General features: G+C 34.7%; 2 protein-coding genes across 2 annotated transcripts; both read right to left on the bottom strand.

Moving 5' to 3' along the window:
- Window positions 1–330: 330 nt before the first annotated feature.
- Window positions 331–5288, bottom strand: LOC128547834 (uncharacterized). The gene is made up of 3 exons (XM_053521266.1): window positions 4812–5288; window positions 4430–4469; window positions 331–1027 (listed from the first exon to the last, which is right to left on the bottom strand). The coding sequence occupies exons 1-3, from the start codon at window positions 5087–5089 to the stop codon at window positions 887–889; spliced, it is 459 nt and encodes a 152-aa protein (XP_053377241.1). The 5' UTR covers window positions 5090–5288; the 3' UTR covers window positions 331–886.
- A 3663-nt stretch (window positions 5289–8951) lies between these two features.
- LOC128547830 (uncharacterized) lies at window positions 8952–19089 on the bottom strand. Its single transcript, XM_053521239.1, has 3 exons — window positions 18685–19089; window positions 18107–18128; window positions 8952–9933 (listed from the first exon to the last, which is right to left on the bottom strand). The coding sequence occupies exons 1-3, from the start codon at window positions 19008–19010 to the stop codon at window positions 9511–9513; spliced, it is 771 nt and encodes a 256-aa protein (XP_053377214.1). The 5' UTR covers window positions 19011–19089; the 3' UTR covers window positions 8952–9510.
- Between the last annotated feature and the right edge of the window lie 1170 nt (window positions 19090–20259).

The following is a 20259-nucleotide window of genomic DNA, read 5'->3' as shown; positions in this document are numbered from 1 at the left end:
AGCTGTTTTAAGTTTTTACAGTGACTTAAAAGTGATAATAGCATTGATGTACGAAATACAGAGATTTAAGAAAGAAGTTCTTCAAACCATATTTTTGTCATTGGCCTACCTTGTCAAAATTTGATTTACTGTTAAGTTCTACATCTAAAACGGTTCTAAATAACCTCTCAAAATATATTTACTTTGCAAACAAATCTAGAATAGCCATTTAAATTGATATTTAGACCATTTTTGTCATGTGTTCGTTTCACCTCGCTTGTTAATTACTTTACCTTCCAGAAAATGTATTTTTGGAACTGTTAACTAAATAACTATCTCACTCTTCAGTAAATGTATTTTTCATGTTTTCTCTCTTTGAATAGTATTTGTATTGCTATAAACATTGTACAATGTTTTATGCGAATAAAATCTTTGGTATTGGTATTGGTAATTTATCCATTTATATATACAAAGCTTTCGAAGTAAGAAATAATACAAATAGGGTCTAAAGGTATGTAGACGTGCACTTGTGATATAAATATATAGCTGTTGTCTTAATTTTCAGCTTCCTATTTTTGTACAATATAAACGCATATTAACACTAACCTATGTCAACTATTTCAAACACTACTTGATCTAATACATGCTGTCTCTCCCGTTTAACAGTCTATTTAGACAATGAAACTTGTATCAAATTTGTACTTTTTGTCATGTTTTAGATTATGAATTGTATATGATGCTATGCTCATGAATCTTGTCAGGTTTATTGCATAATTAAACTATTCTATAAGTCTATAACTAATCTGCTTATCCAAAATATAAAAAGACGTGTCTGTAGGCAACACTAATCACTGGGTGTTGGAAGGCAGGCTATATCATTTCGGTTTTGGCAGATGTTTACCAGTATTTAGCGCTGCTGAATTTCCATGTTAACATAGACATCTGAAGAATTTTGAGTGTCTTGTCTGTGTTTTTGTTCCTCATTGTCCGTTCTGTTTGACTGGTTGGTCATTTCGTATGCTTTCTTCGTCGACTGTTTTTCTTTGATCTGCAAATATAAAGGATGTTTGTTTGTTTCAGAGTAAGACCGAAATATTGTTCATCCTTCATGCACGTGAAAACACTATAAATATAACCTTAACATAAATAATTATGAAAGATAACATGACTTTATCATTCTTGCTGTAAAATATTTGGAATTGTTTCAAATAGTCAGTTAAACAAGTGTACATAATTATTTTTCAGTATTTCAGTTCATTTTACTATGGTGTGAAATAAAGGTCACTGTGTTGAAGAAATACTGAATTAAACTGTACACTTATCCAGCCCAGCAATAACAACCCATACCTAGACTCGACATTCCGTCTCATCGTTATATGGATTATTACTAGTTTATTTTTCCGGATACATTTTCAAATTTCGGCTCCATTATTCCCTAATAAAATATTTGACATAAATGAAACCCACCTTGCACAAACTTCAGCTCCTTCCGCATCCGATGTTGTAATCAGCATCGCGTTATAACGTAAAATATGGGTTCCATGTGGCCTCAAATGGGGTCACTAAAAGAAGTTATTTTCCCCGACAGGTAAACCAGTAGCCGGACAAATGACAAATATTTTGACGGTGTTTTGATGTTAATTTGATATCAAAATAAGTAAATGAACTATTTGTACACATTTCTTTATCATTCATCTGTTCAAAAATGCACATGAAACATAACCCGACGTTCAACAGCAGCTATAAAAGCAAACTGAGGTTGACTATAAAAATCTCAAATTTCGTCTTACACGAATTCTTGATAATTCCAATAGATATAAAATAAAATTAGTGCAAAAAATCGACAGCCCTGCATCTTATGTAACTTTTACATAAATTAAAAGTAGAACATGTTATCAGCAGACAATCATTATGTAGTTTGATTATTTCTTCCCCACTTGATACCTCGGTAAGTGTGAAATACTGCGCATGCGCAATGCTTTCTTCATGCCCCGTTAAGACAGAAAGTTGTTTTGTAAACGCAGGTGAGTTATCATCAAAAACCCAAACATTATACAGCCTTTTAATATAGTGGTTTGTTGTAGACGTGAAGAATAAACATCTAAATGATTTAGATGAAACAATTACACGAATAACAACGAAATAAAGCGGATATTACATGTGTCCGGAAACTGGTCCTGTCCGGAAAATGTTTCCCAACCAGTATGTTAATTTGTTTTAGATCGAAGGTGAAGCAAGTTTCACAACTTTTATTAATTACGCTCGACATCTCATTCCTGATAGAATCCGTCGCTACGAGCGTATTATATGAGAAAAGAGAAGCCAGTTTCCATTTTAATACTGAGCGCCAGACAAGCGTACCAGTATTCATGTGTTTGGTATGACACGACCGGGGATCGAACCAACGACCTCCCGCCCCCAAAGCGACGATCTACCACTAGGCTAATGATAATATGGATTATTACCGAGTAGTAGCCCAGTAGAATAAAGTATTGTTCTCAAAACTACTAAATACCCTCATATTCTTCGTATTCTAGAAAGGCAGATTACCACAGAACAGTTTGTCAATTTGTAAATAGAATAATAAACAGAGAATAACAAAATTTAATATTCAACAGGTAGATAGGTAGGTTTGAAGACATAGAATGCAGGCAAACATGTAGGCTGGTAGGCAGACAAGACATACAGGCACGCTGGTATTGACGATTATGAGTGGTATATCTTTAAAATATGCAATAATGTTTATCCATTAAATCTTTGAGATTTTATCAATGGTAATTTAAATAGGAAAGCTATTTTGAATTTCCAAATCTAAAAAGTCTTACTAACACTTTATAAAAATGTTGCCGGGATATTTATAGGTAAATAATTTCAGTCATAAATGAGTTAGAATGGTAACAAGCGTGACTACTGTTTCAACATTTATGTATATTTTTAAATAATTATCAGCCTGATCGAATGATGAATATATTTTGTTAGACTCTGTTTTCTGTTGTTGTAGATGTTTAAACTAAACTGTATTTTATCAAAAATGACTCGTGTTGGATACAATTGCCAGATGCCGCACTTTTCCATTCGATCCGTAAAGCATAATAAATATGGTCAAGTAAAAAGGTAAGCGTTTTCTTTTATCTATCGTTGGCAGTCGAAGAAAGGCCTCACCTGGAATGGACGGTAAAATACCAACCTCTCCAACTCCCACTCTAAGCCGATACTGTTAGAAACAGGACTTAACACTAACCAGGTTATAATTTGCAAATGGGAGACGGAATCGAAAACATTGATTGACTGGAATATAAGTTGCAATCAAAACTCGAACTCGGATCGCCAGCACTGTAATCCTACAGGTCTGCAAACCACCCCGCCATTTACTCCACATTCATTCACTGATAACATGTATGACTGATTGTATTAGTATTGAATTACCTTTTAGAGTTTTCATTCGGTTTTATTTTGAGGAAAAGAGGATCAAGCATGATTACATAGATTTTGTAAAAGCTGGTAAATTGCTATCTTAGGGAAATAACTTGAGGAAATATAATACTTTGAAAACTGAATTTCGTTTTGTTAATTTCTTTTTATTCTAATCCAGTTTGCCGCCACAAGGTGATATTTGACCAATTTTTGCGATCACCAAATATCGTATTTGTATGATATAAAAATTATGTATATGTTTTAGAATGTTTGTAAAAAATACAGAGCACATGAACATTCAGTTGTATGTTAAGATACTCAAAATCCGTATGAATTTGCAAGAAGTGCACAGTGCACGGGGCAGAATTTATAACTTTGAAGATTAATTCGGTGATGAAATGTTTAACGTTTACGCTAAATATGCTTGTCGATTTTTCCTAGCTATGTTGCATGTGATAAACATCTAAATTGCCTTAACTGCTTAACTGTTTCAACGTATGGTAGAAAACAATGCACACCTATACCATTTTGATAATGTGAAATTATTCTTTCAAAAAACATTCAAAATATCATAATCTTGTTTTCCTTATCAGACAATTTACAGGTCTAACAGCAATCAGCCTGCGTACCTTTTCATTGCTTTTTTTCTTCTTTTTTTTCATCAGAATTTAAAATTACTAGAACAGTTTTGAACATTTTACAGACTAGTTTGGCGTGCGTGTAGCACGGTCGAACGCCTCAATGCGTACCTAAACACAACCATTTTATTTCATCTCTTAAGTGAAGTAAATTAAAATTTTGAACTTTATGCCACTGGAACGCACTTATTTCATAAATATTATGGAGATCAGTCGTAACCAGATGAGGATTGTGAGCTTCTAAATAGCCATGCAAGTTCACACACAAACGGTCATAGAAGTCTGCTTAGATGATTCTGCATAGAACATAGAACGATTTTTATTTTTAAAATTAGAATTAAGCACACAACTGACAATCATGTATGAAGAAAATTAAACAAATATACCATACTACTTACATTATATTTCATCCTACGCCGTATAATCAAAACAATCGTGCTAAAATGTATAACAGAAACACGTGTAGTAATATGTAATGAAAACATGTACATCGTTAGCAGAATGTATACTTACTGAATAAAGCTGGATGAGAGGGCGATGATATCATACGATTTTAACTTTCATTGATATTTTCTTACACGTGTTAGTAACAGAAGATAACATTCTAAGACAAAATATTATTTTCAGTAAATCTTTTGAAATATATACTTATGTAATTGAATGGAAGAAGGCTGAAAATTTCAATCTTTTAATGGTTGTCTAGAACAAAACACGTGGATATTTGAAAGTAGCTTCATCTGTTATAAGAAATCAATTTTAAACAGTAAGTAATATACTTACACGAATATTACGACAAGAAATAAAACTGCACATCCCACAGCGACTACGTTTACAAACGGAAAATCGTCAGAGGATGATCTACAGTCTTTTTTCATTTCACTGTCGCCTGGTCTACATATTCCTGCAAAATTGCAAACTTCAACTTGGCTCAGATTTCGACTAAGAGCGTGTTCACGGAATTCAATGTTATTCATGAAAGGTGGTGGACAAGGTGCACGCTGCAGCAAATACTTGACTGTTTCACAAGAAGAACGTTTACATCCCTTGTAGCGTTCCATGTTTCAGAGACATGTACAATAATAAACAAAAATCCGCTGTCTACATATCAGTGCAACTTCTATTGAAATTAATATCTTTTTGCTTAAACAGTTAAAAACAAACTGAAATGCAATATGTCAGAATGAAACGTCAGGTGATTGTTTGTTTATTCATGAAATGGAAAAAAGTTCCGTCTTTGTTGTTTTTTTTTAATACAACTTCAACTTCCTGCTTTCCAAGTTTCGTTCTCCTATTAGATAATATACGAAGCTTGCTTGATGTCAACAAGTATGAAATAATCTTTGAAATATTCTTCCTGACTTTATTGTCCACACCGCTCTGTTTGTGTTGTATTGTGTTGTGTTGTGTGTGTTTGAGGGTACTTGTGCATGTGCGGTTGCATGTGTACATGCCTGTGTTAAAACTACTTAAGATGCATTATATTTTCATATTAGGAAGCTTTACAGCTAGCTTGTGGACAATCGGTACGCACTTCCTGGTTCTTGTCTTTAATAAAATATGAGTATGAACACATACGTAATACGGTTTGTTTAATAAAATATACATTTCTGTTGGGGACCTAACTCTATGTAATGGGTCTTTTTGTTCCTTAAATAAATTTCTGATAGAATATACGAAAAGTAAATAATTTCATAAAATATTGCTACGCCTTTTAAAACAATTATTAATCGTGTTTCCGTTTTTCATATCGACTGTTGTCGTGTTATCAATAAACAAAAAACTTTAAAATATTTGCATTGCTCTTTCTTTTAATGAATTAAAGAAACAAACAGGTTTTACCAATTATGTTTTGAAGATACATAAAATTGTTCAGAATGAAAAAGAGGTTTCAATATTATCCTGTGTATGACGGACTATTAGCAATCTGACTAAAGTACTTGATCTTCTAAACGAAGATCTGAGAACGGCCCATTCATATTCGTCTTCTGTATATTTTGGATTTCCAATATTGCTATTTTTATTTTTGCAAATCTATTTTTATTTGAGCCAATCAGACGACTTGTTCTAATGTCAAAGAGTAAGAAAAATTTGCAGTCAGTCCAACGTTCGAACCTGGGACCCCTCGCTTACAGAGCAAGTGCCCTACCGACTGAGCTAATCGTCTATCTGACCTCTTACGACATAAGAATTGTAGATATCAAAAACCAAGGCTTTTTTAAGCTTGCAGAATGTTGTAAGTTAGCTTTTGATTGGCTAGCGGAAGGGTCGTCAGAACGAGGCTATCAATAGCTCGTGTTCAGATCCTAAGCGTAGCGTAATAGGATATGTACTTTAGTCAGATTGGACTATTAGTACCTGTTTACACCTTTAAACTTGATTATTTACGAAATCGTTCTCTTTTCCAATTACATGTGCACTTTTTGTGTGTATTTAGTTATGTTAATATGATAATAAACCCCCATACAAGTTACAAAGACACTATTTTAACCTGTCCTGTTTTTACAGATATACAACTACTTAAAACTAACATCATCAGCATTTAATTCACAGTGGGGAATCACATGATCAAAATAACCTCTAAACCAAAATAAATTTATGAATAATATAGGATAATATTGAAGCAACATTTGCTGTAAATCTAAAATATAGCCTATCATATGGCAACATAGATGTATCCTAAAACTATTTAGATTTCAATCACAATCACCTTCTGATTATCTGGAACACTTCAAGAAATTGAAACTTCTTATTTTCCTTAGAGTTTGTAATTACAGGATAACTATCATCATTGTCAACTACATAATAATTTAACAATTTTCATTAGTCATATGTTAGGCTATGTTTAAATTTCATATCTTATCCTAGTAGGAAATTTATTTATGTTCTTCAAAAGATAACTTTGGTTTAGAGATTATTTTGATCATGCGATTCCCCATAGTGTAATTACCACATTATATTTGAAATCTGAGTGAAAAAATGCACATATTAACCACAGTGATATCATTTTGTATAAACATACTACATTACCCTTTCGGTAATCAACACCAAACTTTTTACACAGTACTTACGTCTGGAACACAAACATCCATAAACAGGGTCTTATATTTTTAGTTTTATACTTTGATACTTTTTAATTTGAGTTAAGTAGATCTCTGTTTATGTGTTTAATGTTTGATATGCATAATTATAGTCAAACCTTTTACAAATGTCACCTATGACAGTAAGGCAAAAAACTGGCCTTTCAACCAAGGTGACTTGCATTTTAAAGTAGGTTATTTAGCAATATTAGAACAATGGTATATCTTGAGAGGTGGCTGATTGCACAACATTGACCGTTTGTCCTTCCTGCTGATCAGTATATGACTGTAATAAGTGGTAAAGGTGTTTATAGTAGTGAACTGTTTAGATAATATTCATTGCTGCGTATTCAGAAGCTGTTCTCCTAAGGAGGAGGTGAAGAAAACAACAACATCAACAATACCCTCTTAGTAAATACTCCAACGTAATCGTCAACATGTAACACTTGGGTTATGATTTTCTTGTTCCTTTAAAACTGTGAGTTTTAGGCCACTAGGTGGGATAAAATGATTTATTCATTTATTTATTTTGTTGGGTTAAACGTTGTACCGAAACAATTATAGGTCGTATGACGACTTCCCAGCTTTGATGGTGGAGGAAGACCCCTTCGTACACTATTTCATCTCGAGCGAGTACCTGGGTAGAACCAACGACCTTCCGTAAGCCAGCTGGATGGCTTCCTCACATGAAGAATTCAACGCCCTGAGTGAGGCTCGAACCCACATCGATGAGGGGCAAGTGATTTGAAGTCAGCGACCTTAACCACCCGGCCACGGAAGCCCCTGGAATGAAATGATGTTTGTTGTGTTTCATTCATTGTACATCTCTGTCCTTCCTCATCATTTAACTTGAAAGTATCATATACATCCCACATTCCTGATTAGACATTGATAACATCTGAGCTAAGTTTAAAACTCAGTCATTTCGGATGAACAGCTACGTAAGTCTGAATTTAAGCACAACCTTGTGTATACAATACGTTTCATTCCATATACCGAAACGTAGAGGTCAATTCAGCATATGGGCCATGATCAGCCAATAATTAGGTCACTAAATACAACAATAAAAATCCTGCTCACACTATAAAGATAATGATTTTTCTCCAACATTCATGAAACCCCATCAGAATATCTGTTTGCCTATAGTCCACGACAAGTATTGTTATATCATCTCCTGTTCTATCAGTACTACATACACTGCTTTGTTTGGCGCGGAGTTTCCTTTTGCTACATTTTGCAGCAACTTTCGTACTTGTAAGATTCTTTCACTGGTGGTAGGTGCAGATGGGAATATCCGGCTCGTGGGTAACTGTTTATGGCGGTAACGAGGCTCTTGCCGTAGACGTTTGGTCTAGAGCTTAACAATTTACATATAGACGTGAAGGTTTTTGTATCAGTTGTTCACAAAAAAGTCCATTGAATATAAATTAAGTATTTGGAAAAGGACCTAGATAACCTGTTAAAATTTTGTCTTGCATATCATATAGATAAGCCGACAGTTCCTCAAAATAACTTTGGTATTTGGAGGTTTTGAAATGGTGAGAAACAGTGGTATGGCAATGCCTTCGACGTTATCTCCAAAGACAAATGGAGATTTGTGCCATATTATTTTGAAATGTCTAAAGAACTCCAGCTATTTTGAGTAAACTTAAAACATCATTATTTGACAAGTTTTTCAGTTGGCAATAGATTTGACCTTGCACCTGGATTTTGAGTTTGATATTTCAGGCCAAAGTTTTAAAACATATTTTAGTCCCGTAATGGTCGTACAACAAATAACTAGAGAATGATTTAAGAACAAACCAGTGTAAAATTCTAGATCATACAACGAATTATATCAGAATAAGTATACAACAGAAGCATGCTTTATATAATTTAAACATGGCGAAGAGGTTATACGTCCGGTGGAATAATTTCACAAGGGTAAACTCTGCGTGAGTATTGTACGTGGTAGGGCCTATATTGTTTGAATAAAGTAAAACACTTGTCTATCTATATATTATGTCGGTTCTGATATGATAAAGTAGATCAAATATGGAAGTACTGTTTCCAGGTAGCAAGAAGAAGCTCAAAATGACGTCACCGTACCCTATCAAAATTAAACAGGATTTGTTGTATTAAAATGAAATATAATCAGCTCAGAACGCTTATACGTAACCTGTCTGTGTGGTAATGATTTAAATATCAGTGTATGGTTCACCCTACGCTGAATGAAAAGAATCATTATCAGCGTCTTTAATGCTGCTGTTATCATATCCTTGAAAACAAGTTTCTGATCGTCTTTGAACACTGGTCGTCACATTTTCCTGAAAACTTGATTCTGAATTTTCTAGAAGAATAGGTTCCAAACTTTTCTGAACTCTTGTGTCTAAATTTTCTGGTAGAACATGTTCTAACTTTTCCTAAACATTTGTCTCTGAATTTTCTTTTAGAATAGGATAAAACTTTTCCTGAACACTTGTGTCTGCATTTGCTTTCGAAATAGGCTCTAAATTGTCCTGCACATTCCTGTCTGAATTTTCTTTTGGAATAGATTCTAAACTGACCTGAACATTTGTTTCTAAATGAACTGGCTCTGTTTGTTCTTTATATACATTTGTATCGTGAATGTATTCTTTATTACCCTTTGAATCGTTGCCGGTGATTGTTTTACTTTCTTCCGCCACAACATTTATTAATGCAGTAGTTTCTTCTGTGTCAGTAGAGTACCCAGGAGTGTGCAGAGTAATCTTTACTCCGACAACATTTACATTTGGCCGAATACGTTTATCTTCATTTGACCTCTCATTCTTTTTATTCTTTTCAATGCATGAAGGATATATACTCTATAAATATATGAAAATATAAATAAAAATATACAATACTGCAAATTGGATATTTTCGTGTAACCTTTAAATGGATTCTAGACACAAACTTCATATTAGAAAATATGAACAATTACTACATATAGTTTAGTAAACATAGAATTAACAAGTTTCTCAGTATTAATATTGGTATACATTAGGTTTAGATAGCTATATCGTAAGATGCAATTAAATAGTAAGGGGCCGACCATTTGATATTCTGGCTTCAACCAGTCTTGTTATTAGTTACTTGCAAAAGTAATGCATTAAATTAGCATTACTTAGAAAAAAAATGGCATTAAGTTAGCATTAGCATACTCATTTTAGTAAAAATAATGCATTAAATTAGCAATACATAGGGTGCATTAGCATTAGCATTACTTTTTGTGAATCATTGTATGTTATAATCACATACACTATTTGTTTGGTTTTCATTTAATCATATAGTTGTTTATTTCATAGCAGCAACACATAACTTTATTACATTTATCATTTGTAATGAATCACAGTACATGCATTTTGCTTGCAATTGTTTATTGTTTATTATTAAAGTGCTTAAAAACATTCATTTTGTAGGTTTGAGCCCAGAATGAGAAAGTAGTTGTTTTATGCATAGAAGTTACATATGAATGAACAAAGAACAGTTAATCCTAATTTTTACACTGTCGCCGTATGTGGCAGACGTGTTTTCTTTGCTCTTGAATCGTACCATAATAACTCTAGCTGTTATTTGTGTTGAGAATGTGCTGAAAATTGGATGGATATAATGGATATGAATGTACTTTGCGTATGTGTGTGCTTCTATGTTGCAGTAACTACTGTGATTCAGTGGATTGCATCCAGTGAAATTTTTGATAATTTTCTTCATGAATTTACATCAGACATTACCTGTCGTTCACCTGTAAAGTATACCTACACTAGAGATCAATTATTGGATATTGGATCTACGGTATCGAACAATAGCGGATTAGGAAAACTAGACCCTGCGGCATATAGGATTATAAACTTACACAATTTATCCTGTAAAAAGAAAACGCATAGAAGTAAACGAGGTGGTAAAAGTAAAATAATTCCTAATCAAAATGTTGTCAACTTGAAAGATTTGATATACCCTAAGAAATACAATCAGTATAAAAATATACGCGAACATGTATCTTGCATTACGCTGAACTGTAGATCTGTTGTGAACAAAGATGATTGTGTGGGCCAATACCTCAGGGATGAGAGAATAGATTTCGCTCTTTTGACTGAAACTTGGTACTCGGACGAGAAACAGCATCAGTTTGAAACTTCCGACTTGAACCAGGATGTAACCAGTTCGTTGCTGAAAGTTTTGATTTCATCGAAAATATTTTACCACATTATGACAATTTACTTATAATGGGAGATTTCAACTTGCATATAAACGATGACAACAGTTCTATTACAAACTTCAAGGACTCCCTAGTAGCAATGGGCCTGGAACAACATGTTGATTTCAGTACTCATACAGGAGGACATAGCTTGGATCTAGTCATAACTGAGTCACTTAATGGTGTTCATGTAGAGAAATGTGAGCCTGGACCATTTTTATCTGATCACTGTGTTGTTAAGGTTCTCTTAGATGTTAAAAAAGAGACTATTACTAGTAGGAGCGTGACATTTAGAAACTTTAAAAAATTGAACGAATCAGAATTTTCCAACGACGTAAGTGCAATAAACGTTGATTCACAGAATATAGACAAGTTCGTGAAAGAGTTTGAATCGGAAATAGAGGATGTCCTGAATAATCACGCTCCCCTAAAAGAAAAAACTATAATTCAGAGAGCACCCAAACCTTGGTTCAATAAAAAATTGCAACAACCTCTAAAGCAACAAGTTAGAAAGTCTGAGCGTACATGGAGGCGTTATGGTAAAACAGATCAGTTTGAGTCGTATAAACAAGTAAGAAATGAATACAGTTTTTAAATCAAACGTCAAAAGAGAAACACACTCAGTGAAAATATAGAGAACGCTAAAGCTGATTCCAAGACTCTGTACGGATTGGTATCTGAGCTAACTGGTACCAAATCTGAAAACCCACTGACTCAAGGAGAGTCTAATAATTCATTGGCCGAAAACTTTGCTGACTTTTTCATGTGGAAAATCTCAAAAATACGTCAATCCCTAAGTGAATACCAAAACTTTGAACCTCAAGTAAAAGATATACAAAATTTAAACAAATTTACTGAATTGACTCAAGATGAAGTGAAAAATCTCATCAATGAATTGAATACTACGTTTTCAGAGTTAGATATTTTGCCAACACGTATTCTGAAATAATATGTAGATGAACTTCTCTCTAGTATCACTAAATTGGTGAATCTCTCATTACAACAAGGTGTTTTCCCAGTAAAATACAAACAAGCAGTTGTTAGACCTCTGCTAAAAAAGCCGGTCTTGAACTAAAGCTTTCCAATTATCGTCCTGTGAGTAATTTATCATTTCTATCAAAACTTATTGAGAAAGCTGTTCTTTACAGATTAAACAAACATGTAAATCAAAACAGTCTTTTGCCTAAGAACCAGTCTGCATACAGGAAAAACCATTCCTGTGAATCTGCGCTACTTCGGTTAGTCAATGATCTTCTAAGTGGTATGGAGAAAAAGGAAGTCACGGCCCTTATTGCGATTGACTTAAGTGCGGCATTTGACACTGTCGGCCACGACATTCTTCTAGATGTCCTAAAAGCACAATATGGCGTCTGTGATACAGCTCTTCAAACGGGTAGACTCCTATTTAAGGCCTCGTACTTTTAAGATTAATATCAACGATGTATATTCATCAGACCGCCATCTTGAATGCAGTGTGCCCCAGGGCAGTTGCCTTGGTCCTTGGCTATATCTCGCCTATGCTGGAACTCTTTTTGATGGCATTCCAATATCCATATCAGTCTACGGTTTTGCTGATGATCATATAGCAAATAAAAGCTTTCGTCCTACATCTGTTTCCGTAGAATCACAAGCAATCGGAGACCTTGAAAGGTGCGCAGTTATAATCAATGACTGGATGAATAGAAACAAACTGAAAATGAACACTTCCAAAACTGAATTTATTATGTTTGGTAGCAGACCTCAACTGAACCAATGTTTTACAAATTCCATTAACATTGCTGGTGATGATGTCAAACGTGAAAGCACAATTAGATATCTCGGTGCATTTCTTGACGAAACCTTGAACTTTAAAGATCATGTAAATCGCAAATGTCGTACAGCATGTTGAATTACCTACGAATTAAGAACATCCGAAAATACTTAACAAAAGCAGCCACTAGAATTTTAGTTTTGTGTCTAGTTATCTCACATCTGGATTATTGCAATGTCATACTATATGGTGTAGCTAACTGTGAGGTGCGTAAGATGCAACGTATTCAAAACATGTTTGCAAAACTTGTCCTTAACAGGAGGAAATTTGACAGTTCTAAACAAGCATTATACCACTTACATTGGTTGCCGGTGAAAGCAAGAATTGAGTTCAAGATACTTTCTTTCATGTATAGCTGTCACACTGGCAGAGCACCTCTGTACTTAACAGAATTGCTTACAGAGTATATTCCTAGTAGACAAGGTTTGAGATCGTCTGAAAATTCTGAATGTCGTTATGTTGTTCCATACAACAAGTGCAAAACATTCAATGATAGAAGTTTCTGTACTATTGGTCCAAAACTTTGGAATGAACCGCAGTTAGAACTACGCAAAAGTAAATCACTTGACACATTCAAAAGAAATCTTAAGACACTGTATTTCAGAGATTTCGCGGCATTGTTTTAAACTTTTGATAGCTGTTTATCATGCGAAAACAGCAGGTGATAGTTCTTAAATTTTTGTAAAAGGTTTTACATTTCAACATTTATATCTCCAAGGTTTGTTTAATAAATGCAAGTGTTGGTAAGGCTCTATAGGTAGGGTAGTGTGTAGTATTTCTTTCTTAAATAGTATCTGATGGCACCATTAACCGGAGGTTTTGAACCTCTATATGCAGCTCGTCTGGGCGTACCAGATGCTTTAAGTACTGGTATTGGCAATGGAGGTAAAATGACCTCAAGGGGAAGGGTGCGGTCATGACTGTTTATTACAATAATGCTGTTATTATTATTATTGTCATTATTAGTATTGTTATAATAACTATTATTATTATTATATATACAACGCCATTAAATATGTCATTGTATAAAAATAGGCGTTTAATCAAATTATTCAGTTTCAGTTTCAGTTTTAATCCTATAGTTATATTAAATATATAATAAAAGATAATAGGCAAGGGTAGATTTCCCGGAAGCATAGAGCACCAAACACACAGCCCCAGAGCCACGCATTTGCAAAGTAGACCCACAACAAAAAGAAGCTGTAATGGAAAAATATTACAGACGGGTTGCTTCAAAAATCTAACACGTACATATAAATTTATGCCAAATATAGGTAGAGGGGGAGGAAGTGGTAAGGGGGTAAAATGGGGGGTGGGGTGGGGGAGGAAGTTGAAGGGAAAAGTAGAACAACGATGAATATACAAAGTGAATGCTACGTTCCTTAATCACAGTTACACTACAGCGTAAACCACAATAGCACAGACACCCATGTACCAAATATAAACACACAACCACACCTAACTAACTAACACAGAAAAACAAACAAGATACAAGAACACTGTAGAACACCGCTTTAGACTCACAAGCACACAAACGCACTATAAGCAGGGAAAAACAATCGTGTATCGCCTTAGGATTCCGGCAGCAAAAATAAGGGGGAGCCACGAAAACTAACTGAAAGTAAAGGGCGGAGGGGATGCAAAAAGGAGCGCAAATGCAACGGGAAAATTTAAATTTAAATTACTTTTCTTCATTGAAACAACAATCTTGTGAAACTTTAGCAAATGACAGAGAAATGACTTTCTCTTAAAGCTCAGCAAAATGCAGGATTTAGTTGCACCTTAATATACAGACATACATATCTAATACTGTGTATACACTATCTGAGTCAGGGGTGCACCTAACGCACCATTGTTCCTAAAAACTGCAAGCACAAATTTGTTAAAGCTTAGAGTTAAGATCTCTATGCATTAAAAAAATTCTGATCACTTTACTCGCAAATCAGGTATCAGTAATATTATATTAAGCTGAAGTCCAGGAGACAGCAGAAAACAGACCCACTGTCTTCTAGTTATACAAGATAGTTTGCTTCTTCTCCCTTTCTTTACCCATCAGACTGCTTGTACCTTGTCACGATTAGATCTAGACATTCATCATCTTTGTTTTACCTAAGAGCAGTTATTATTCAAATATATTGGTGAATTTTATCAGACCGTTGTGCTTGCATTTTCATCAGATAAGCCACACAGGTCCAAAGGCCAGGGTATGCTCATCATGTGTACAGGTTTAGTTATTATATCAAACAAATTCCAAAAGTGGGGAGAGTATATCTCCAATGCACCAGAGCAGTTCTGCAATTCATTTTTTTTTCATTGGGAGCATGCACCTCGAGCCCCACTAACAGGTCCCAATTAACATCCAGTTTTGGCTGGCTTTGCCCATAGAGGTTCATTTATCTATTAGGTAATCAATTATATAATTAATGTATATGAATATTAAAACTAATTTTTTTACTATTTTTGCTTAGAGAAGTTTATCCAAAACAAAGAGACTTGCATTTAGTTGTTTTATGTGTACTCAGGCAAATTACTCAATACAGAATGTATGTCTTTATCGCGATTGTTAGTATGAATAACATAAGTAAAACAAAAATATTTTGAGAAAACAAGAGGGCCAAGATGACCCTAGGTCGCTCACCTGAGTAACACACCATAACAATGTAAACATGTTTGACCTAGTGATTTCATGGAGACAAATATTCTGACCAGTTTTCATAACGATTGGACCAAAAAGGTGGCCTCTTGATTGTAAACAAGCATCTTCTTTGATTTGACCTAGTGATCTAGTTTTTGACCCCAAATGTCTCAGATTAAAACTTTTCCACAAAAACATATTCTCTCCATATATATATCTTTAGCGGAACGTGCGAGCGATATGCACAACTAGGCTTTGTACTGGTGTGAAGTTTCGTCTAAATCTGTCCAGTAATTTGACATGTTAACCGGAAAAAGATTTTTTTATCTTTAGCTCTGGCGGCCATTTTGTGCAGCGAAGCGGAACGTGTCGGCAATATGCACAACTAGGCTTCGTACTGATCACTCTTGTGAAGTCGAAATCCGGCCAGCAGTTTAACCTGTGAAAGCCGGACAAGCTTAAAGCGGACTGGTGGACAGACGGAGAGGCAGACGGAGAGGCAGACGGCGAAGGCAAAAACAATATGTCTACCCTACCTATGAGGGAGACATAACTCATCTAAGATTTCATGTAAACAAACATTCTGACAAAGTTTCAGGAAGATTGGAGCAAAATGTTCCCTCTAGATTGTAAACAAGCTTTTCCTTTGATTTGACCTAGTGACCTAGTTTTTGACCTCATGTGACCTATATTTAAAGTCATCCAGGACTTTATGATAACAAACATTCTGACCAAGTTTTATGAAGATAGAATAATGTGGCCCCTAGAGTGTAAACAAGCTTTTTCTTTGATTTGACCTGCTGACCTTGTTTTTTGACACAACGTGACCCAGATAAAGTTTCATCCATCTGAGATTTCATAGAGACAAACATTCTGATCAAGTTTCATACACATCAAATGAAAATTGCAGCCCTTATTGCATACACAAGGGGTTTCTTTGATTTGACTAGGTGACCTAGTTTTTACCCTAGATGACCCAGATTCTAATTTGATATAGATTTTATCAAGAAAATCATTCTGATCAAATTTCACTATTATCCAGTTAAAAATGCATCTCCAAATGCACACACAGTTTTTCTTTGATCTGAACGGGTGACCCAGCTTTTGACCCCTGATGGCCCATATTCAAATTTGACCTAGATTTTATCAGGACAAATATTCTGACCAGTTCTCATGAGTTTCAAACTTAAAATGTGTCTGGAGTGTTAACAAGATTTTCCTTTGATCTGGCCTAGTGACCTAGATTTTGGTTCCACATGACTCAGATTCAAACTTAGCCTAAATATTATCAAGGTAAACATTCTGACAAAGTTTCATGAAATTAGGGTTATAAATGTGGCCTCTAGAGTGTTCACAAACTTTTCCTTTAATTTGGCCGACATAAGCCATATTCAAAATTAATGTAGAAGTCATCACGGTAAACATTCTGACCAACTCTCGTGAGTTTCAAACTAAAACAGTGGACTCTAGAGTGTTTACAACATTTTCCCTTGATCTAGCCTACTGACCTAGTTTTTGACCTCACATGACCCAGTTTCAAAGCTGACCTAGAAATCATCAAGAAAAACATTCTGACCAAGTTTCATAAAGATTGGTTCACAACTGTGGCCTCCAGAGTGTTCACAAGGCAAATGTTGACGGACGACGAACGGACGGACGACGACGGACTCCGGACAATGAACCGGCCAAAATAGCTCACCTTGACCACTCGTGTTCAGGTGAGTTAAAAAAAGAAATTATTTTTAGTGTACTCTGAAAAAAAAACACTTTCAAATTCTGAAAAAAATCTGACTTCCGTAGAATGAAAAAAATGATATCTTAGGCCCAAGTAAAACCCTTCAACACACACACACACACACACACACACACACACACAAACACACAGATGTTCAATTGGTCGGCCCCTAATATGTAAAAGCAGTTCCTACTACATTTTCAATACAGTTGTCACGTGAGTACCTAAGTACAATTATTCAAATGTGCGTGACCTTTGCACGATGTAACAGATTTGGAAAGATAAACACATAATGTACAGATGTCACGGTGACTGACAGATTCTTTTCATGCTAAGATAAAACCCTCTTTTTTTCATTAGCATCTATGATTCGCTCGAAGTTATCTATATGGGACAAGGACGGCTCTTCTATCCAATGTTTGTACAAATATGATGTAAGAAATGAAAAGTCAAAGCTGTGATTTTACGTGCATAAAACCTAATCCAGCCTTACACAATTTAGATACTTTAAAGAATAGAAAAGGAATTCTGAATAAGATTCCCTGAATATTTTAGGTATACGTGCTTTTAAAAATGGACATACAGATAGGTGATATGTAACATAGGTTAAAACATCGTATTACCTTTATTTCTCTTTTTCGTAAACTGAAATGTAAATAAAACAGAAACTTGAGTGACCAGTACAAAAGTACAGTCAACTGTAATTAATTTCAGTTACATGTACAGCTTACATGATAAAACTTTTGTAAACAACATGTATCATCGCTTTAATCGCTTAAAATGTACTGTGAAACCAAATACAATGTATGTCGCTTACGTCACTGTATGTTAGTTTTGGGTTAAACGCCGTTTTTAATAGTATTTCGGCGGGCAGTAAACCTAATCAATGACCAATACAAACCTGTTCTCCGCAAGAAACCGCCAACTTCCCCACATGAATCAGCTGTGGAGGACGAATGAATTTAGACACAATGTTTTATATCAACTCGTCTTGGAGAACATACGCCTCTCCCGGGATCAAGCTCATGACCCCATGATCCTTAGATCTGCAATCTCCCTATTGAGCTAAGCGGGCAGACTGACCGTCACTCTATGTATACGTGTGAAATCATGAATAAGGTTATGCAGATTAATTATTTCTAAAACAGCAAATATAGAGCATGTAATTATACAAAATATAACACATGCAGATTTCACTCACCCTTTTATAAAAAGTATTATTGAAATAACCGCCAACATAATAATTGGCACCACTGTAATGAAAACAAAAAGTCCTGACTGGTTTCCTGCCTTATGCGTGTGTATCGTAGTGCTTGGTGGACAGTCTACACCAATATCAGTGCCATTGATGTTACATCTTCTAGCTATTATACACACTTCCTTCAGTAATAAACTCCGATTAAGTGCGTGGTTACGAAACTCCTCGTAAGAAATCATCGGCGGCGGGCATGGGGCACAACTTAGTAGATCCTCTAAACTGCCTTTACCAGGACACGAACATGAACACACCTTAAAATACCTCGGCATAGTTTAAAACTTATATAACGTTATTGTATTCCGTGTAAATGTGATATCGTTTTGCTACCTTTGTGCTGTTCTAATTAAACATTTGATAATTATACACCCTCTAATATACAGAAATAGGAAGTAGTCACACGGTCAATTGTAACAAATTTGTGTGATTTGTTTTGAAAAGACAGTAGTGTAAAAAGGTTTATTTTTTATCTGGACAGGTAAATTTTAACAATAGATATAACACTTTAAACATTTACTAACACTGGTGTAGGAGAATATTGTGTGTTGAAGATAAAAAAGTTTGTACAAAATATTTGCAAATGTCAAATTTAAGGGTTTTAACCAGCTGTTTATGAAATAAGGTCAGCTTTGATTGTGGAAGTAGACGCCAGGTGTCCCTCCCTGCATTATTTCTTCAGAGACGGGCTCCTGGGTAGATGGATGGCTTCCTCACATGAAGAACTCAATGTCCCGAGTGAGGCTCGAACCAACATCAGTGATGGCAAGTGATTTTATGTCATTGACCTTAACAACTCGGCCACGTAGGACCCTAAAATCCTCATTTAATGACGGTAACATGCAAAATTTACATAGCACAAAATGGCATAGCATTGAGTTAACAACAACAACAACAACTCCAACAACAATAAACATGTATTAAATATTCACAATTCCATTCCACGAAGCATTTGCATAGAAATAATATATCGATATAATGTTTTCCATCTATTCATCTGACAGAAAATAGAGAAATACATCAAGCGTCATTATCAATAAAAAAGAACCATCAGCATAAAAGCAAAGAAACTTGAATCAATGCACTGGAATTTGAAATTTAATTTAATTTTTAAGTGTTTGCTTATTTTCAGCAGGTGTTTAATTCCAACAGTTAACTAGAGTTATTTTAATAACACCTTATAGGGTACATAAAGGAACCTCTTTAAAAATGAGAACAGTGTTTTCCTTAGTTTTCCTAAGCTCTTCCGCAAACCTGACTAAAGATATTTTCTTACTTTTGTTAAAAGAAATAATAGTCTACTATCGACTACGATTGCAAGAATGGAAACTACTTTAATACATTACTTTTTACACTTCATCAGTTCTTTCAAACACGATTAGTACATATCTACTTTCAACTTTATTTACATTATGATTCAGGCCTCCGGCCCATAACATGTTAAATACAAACAATTGAATTATAATGCACCGTTTTAGTTAACAACAAAATCTAGACGATTATTTGTTACACAGGAGTACATAT

This window comes from Mercenaria mercenaria, chromosome 1, assembly GCF_021730395.1.
Source record: "Mercenaria mercenaria strain notata chromosome 1, MADL_Memer_1, whole genome shotgun sequence".
Taxonomy (NCBI): domain Eukaryota; kingdom Metazoa; phylum Mollusca; class Bivalvia; order Venerida; family Veneridae; genus Mercenaria; species Mercenaria mercenaria.
Note: the sequence above shows the minus strand (reverse complement) of the source record. Positions and strands in the feature narration are given on the sequence as shown.

What these genes read in the sequence shown, in the direction of transcription:
- LOC128547834 (XM_053521266.1), bottom strand. Translation starts at nt 5,089, where the DNA reads ATGGAACGCTACAAGGGATGTAAACGTTCTTCTTGTGAAACAGTCAAG. An exon ending in TTTCTTGTCGTAATATTCGT is followed by an intron (nt 4,470 to 4,811) that starts GTAAGTATATTA and finishes TATACATTTTAG; the next exon opens with CACGATTGTTTTGATTATAC. An exon ending in GGCGTAGGATGAAATATAAT is followed by an intron (nt 1,028 to 4,429) that starts GTAAGTAGTATG and finishes TTATATTTGCAG; the next exon opens with ATCAAAGAAAAACAGTCGAC.
- LOC128547830 (XM_053521239.1), bottom strand. Translation starts at nt 19,010, where the DNA reads ATGCCGAGGTATTTTAAGGTGTGTTCATGTTCGTGTCCTGGTAAAGGC. An exon ending in ATAATACTTTTTATAAAAGG is followed by an intron (nt 18,129 to 18,684) that starts GTGAGTGAAATC and finishes TTTACATTTCAG; the next exon opens with TTTACGAAAAAGAGAAATAA. An exon ending in TACGAAAAAGAGAAATAAAG is followed by an intron (nt 9,934 to 18,106) that starts GTAATACGATGT and finishes ATATATTTATAG; the next exon opens with AGTATATATCCTTCATGCAT.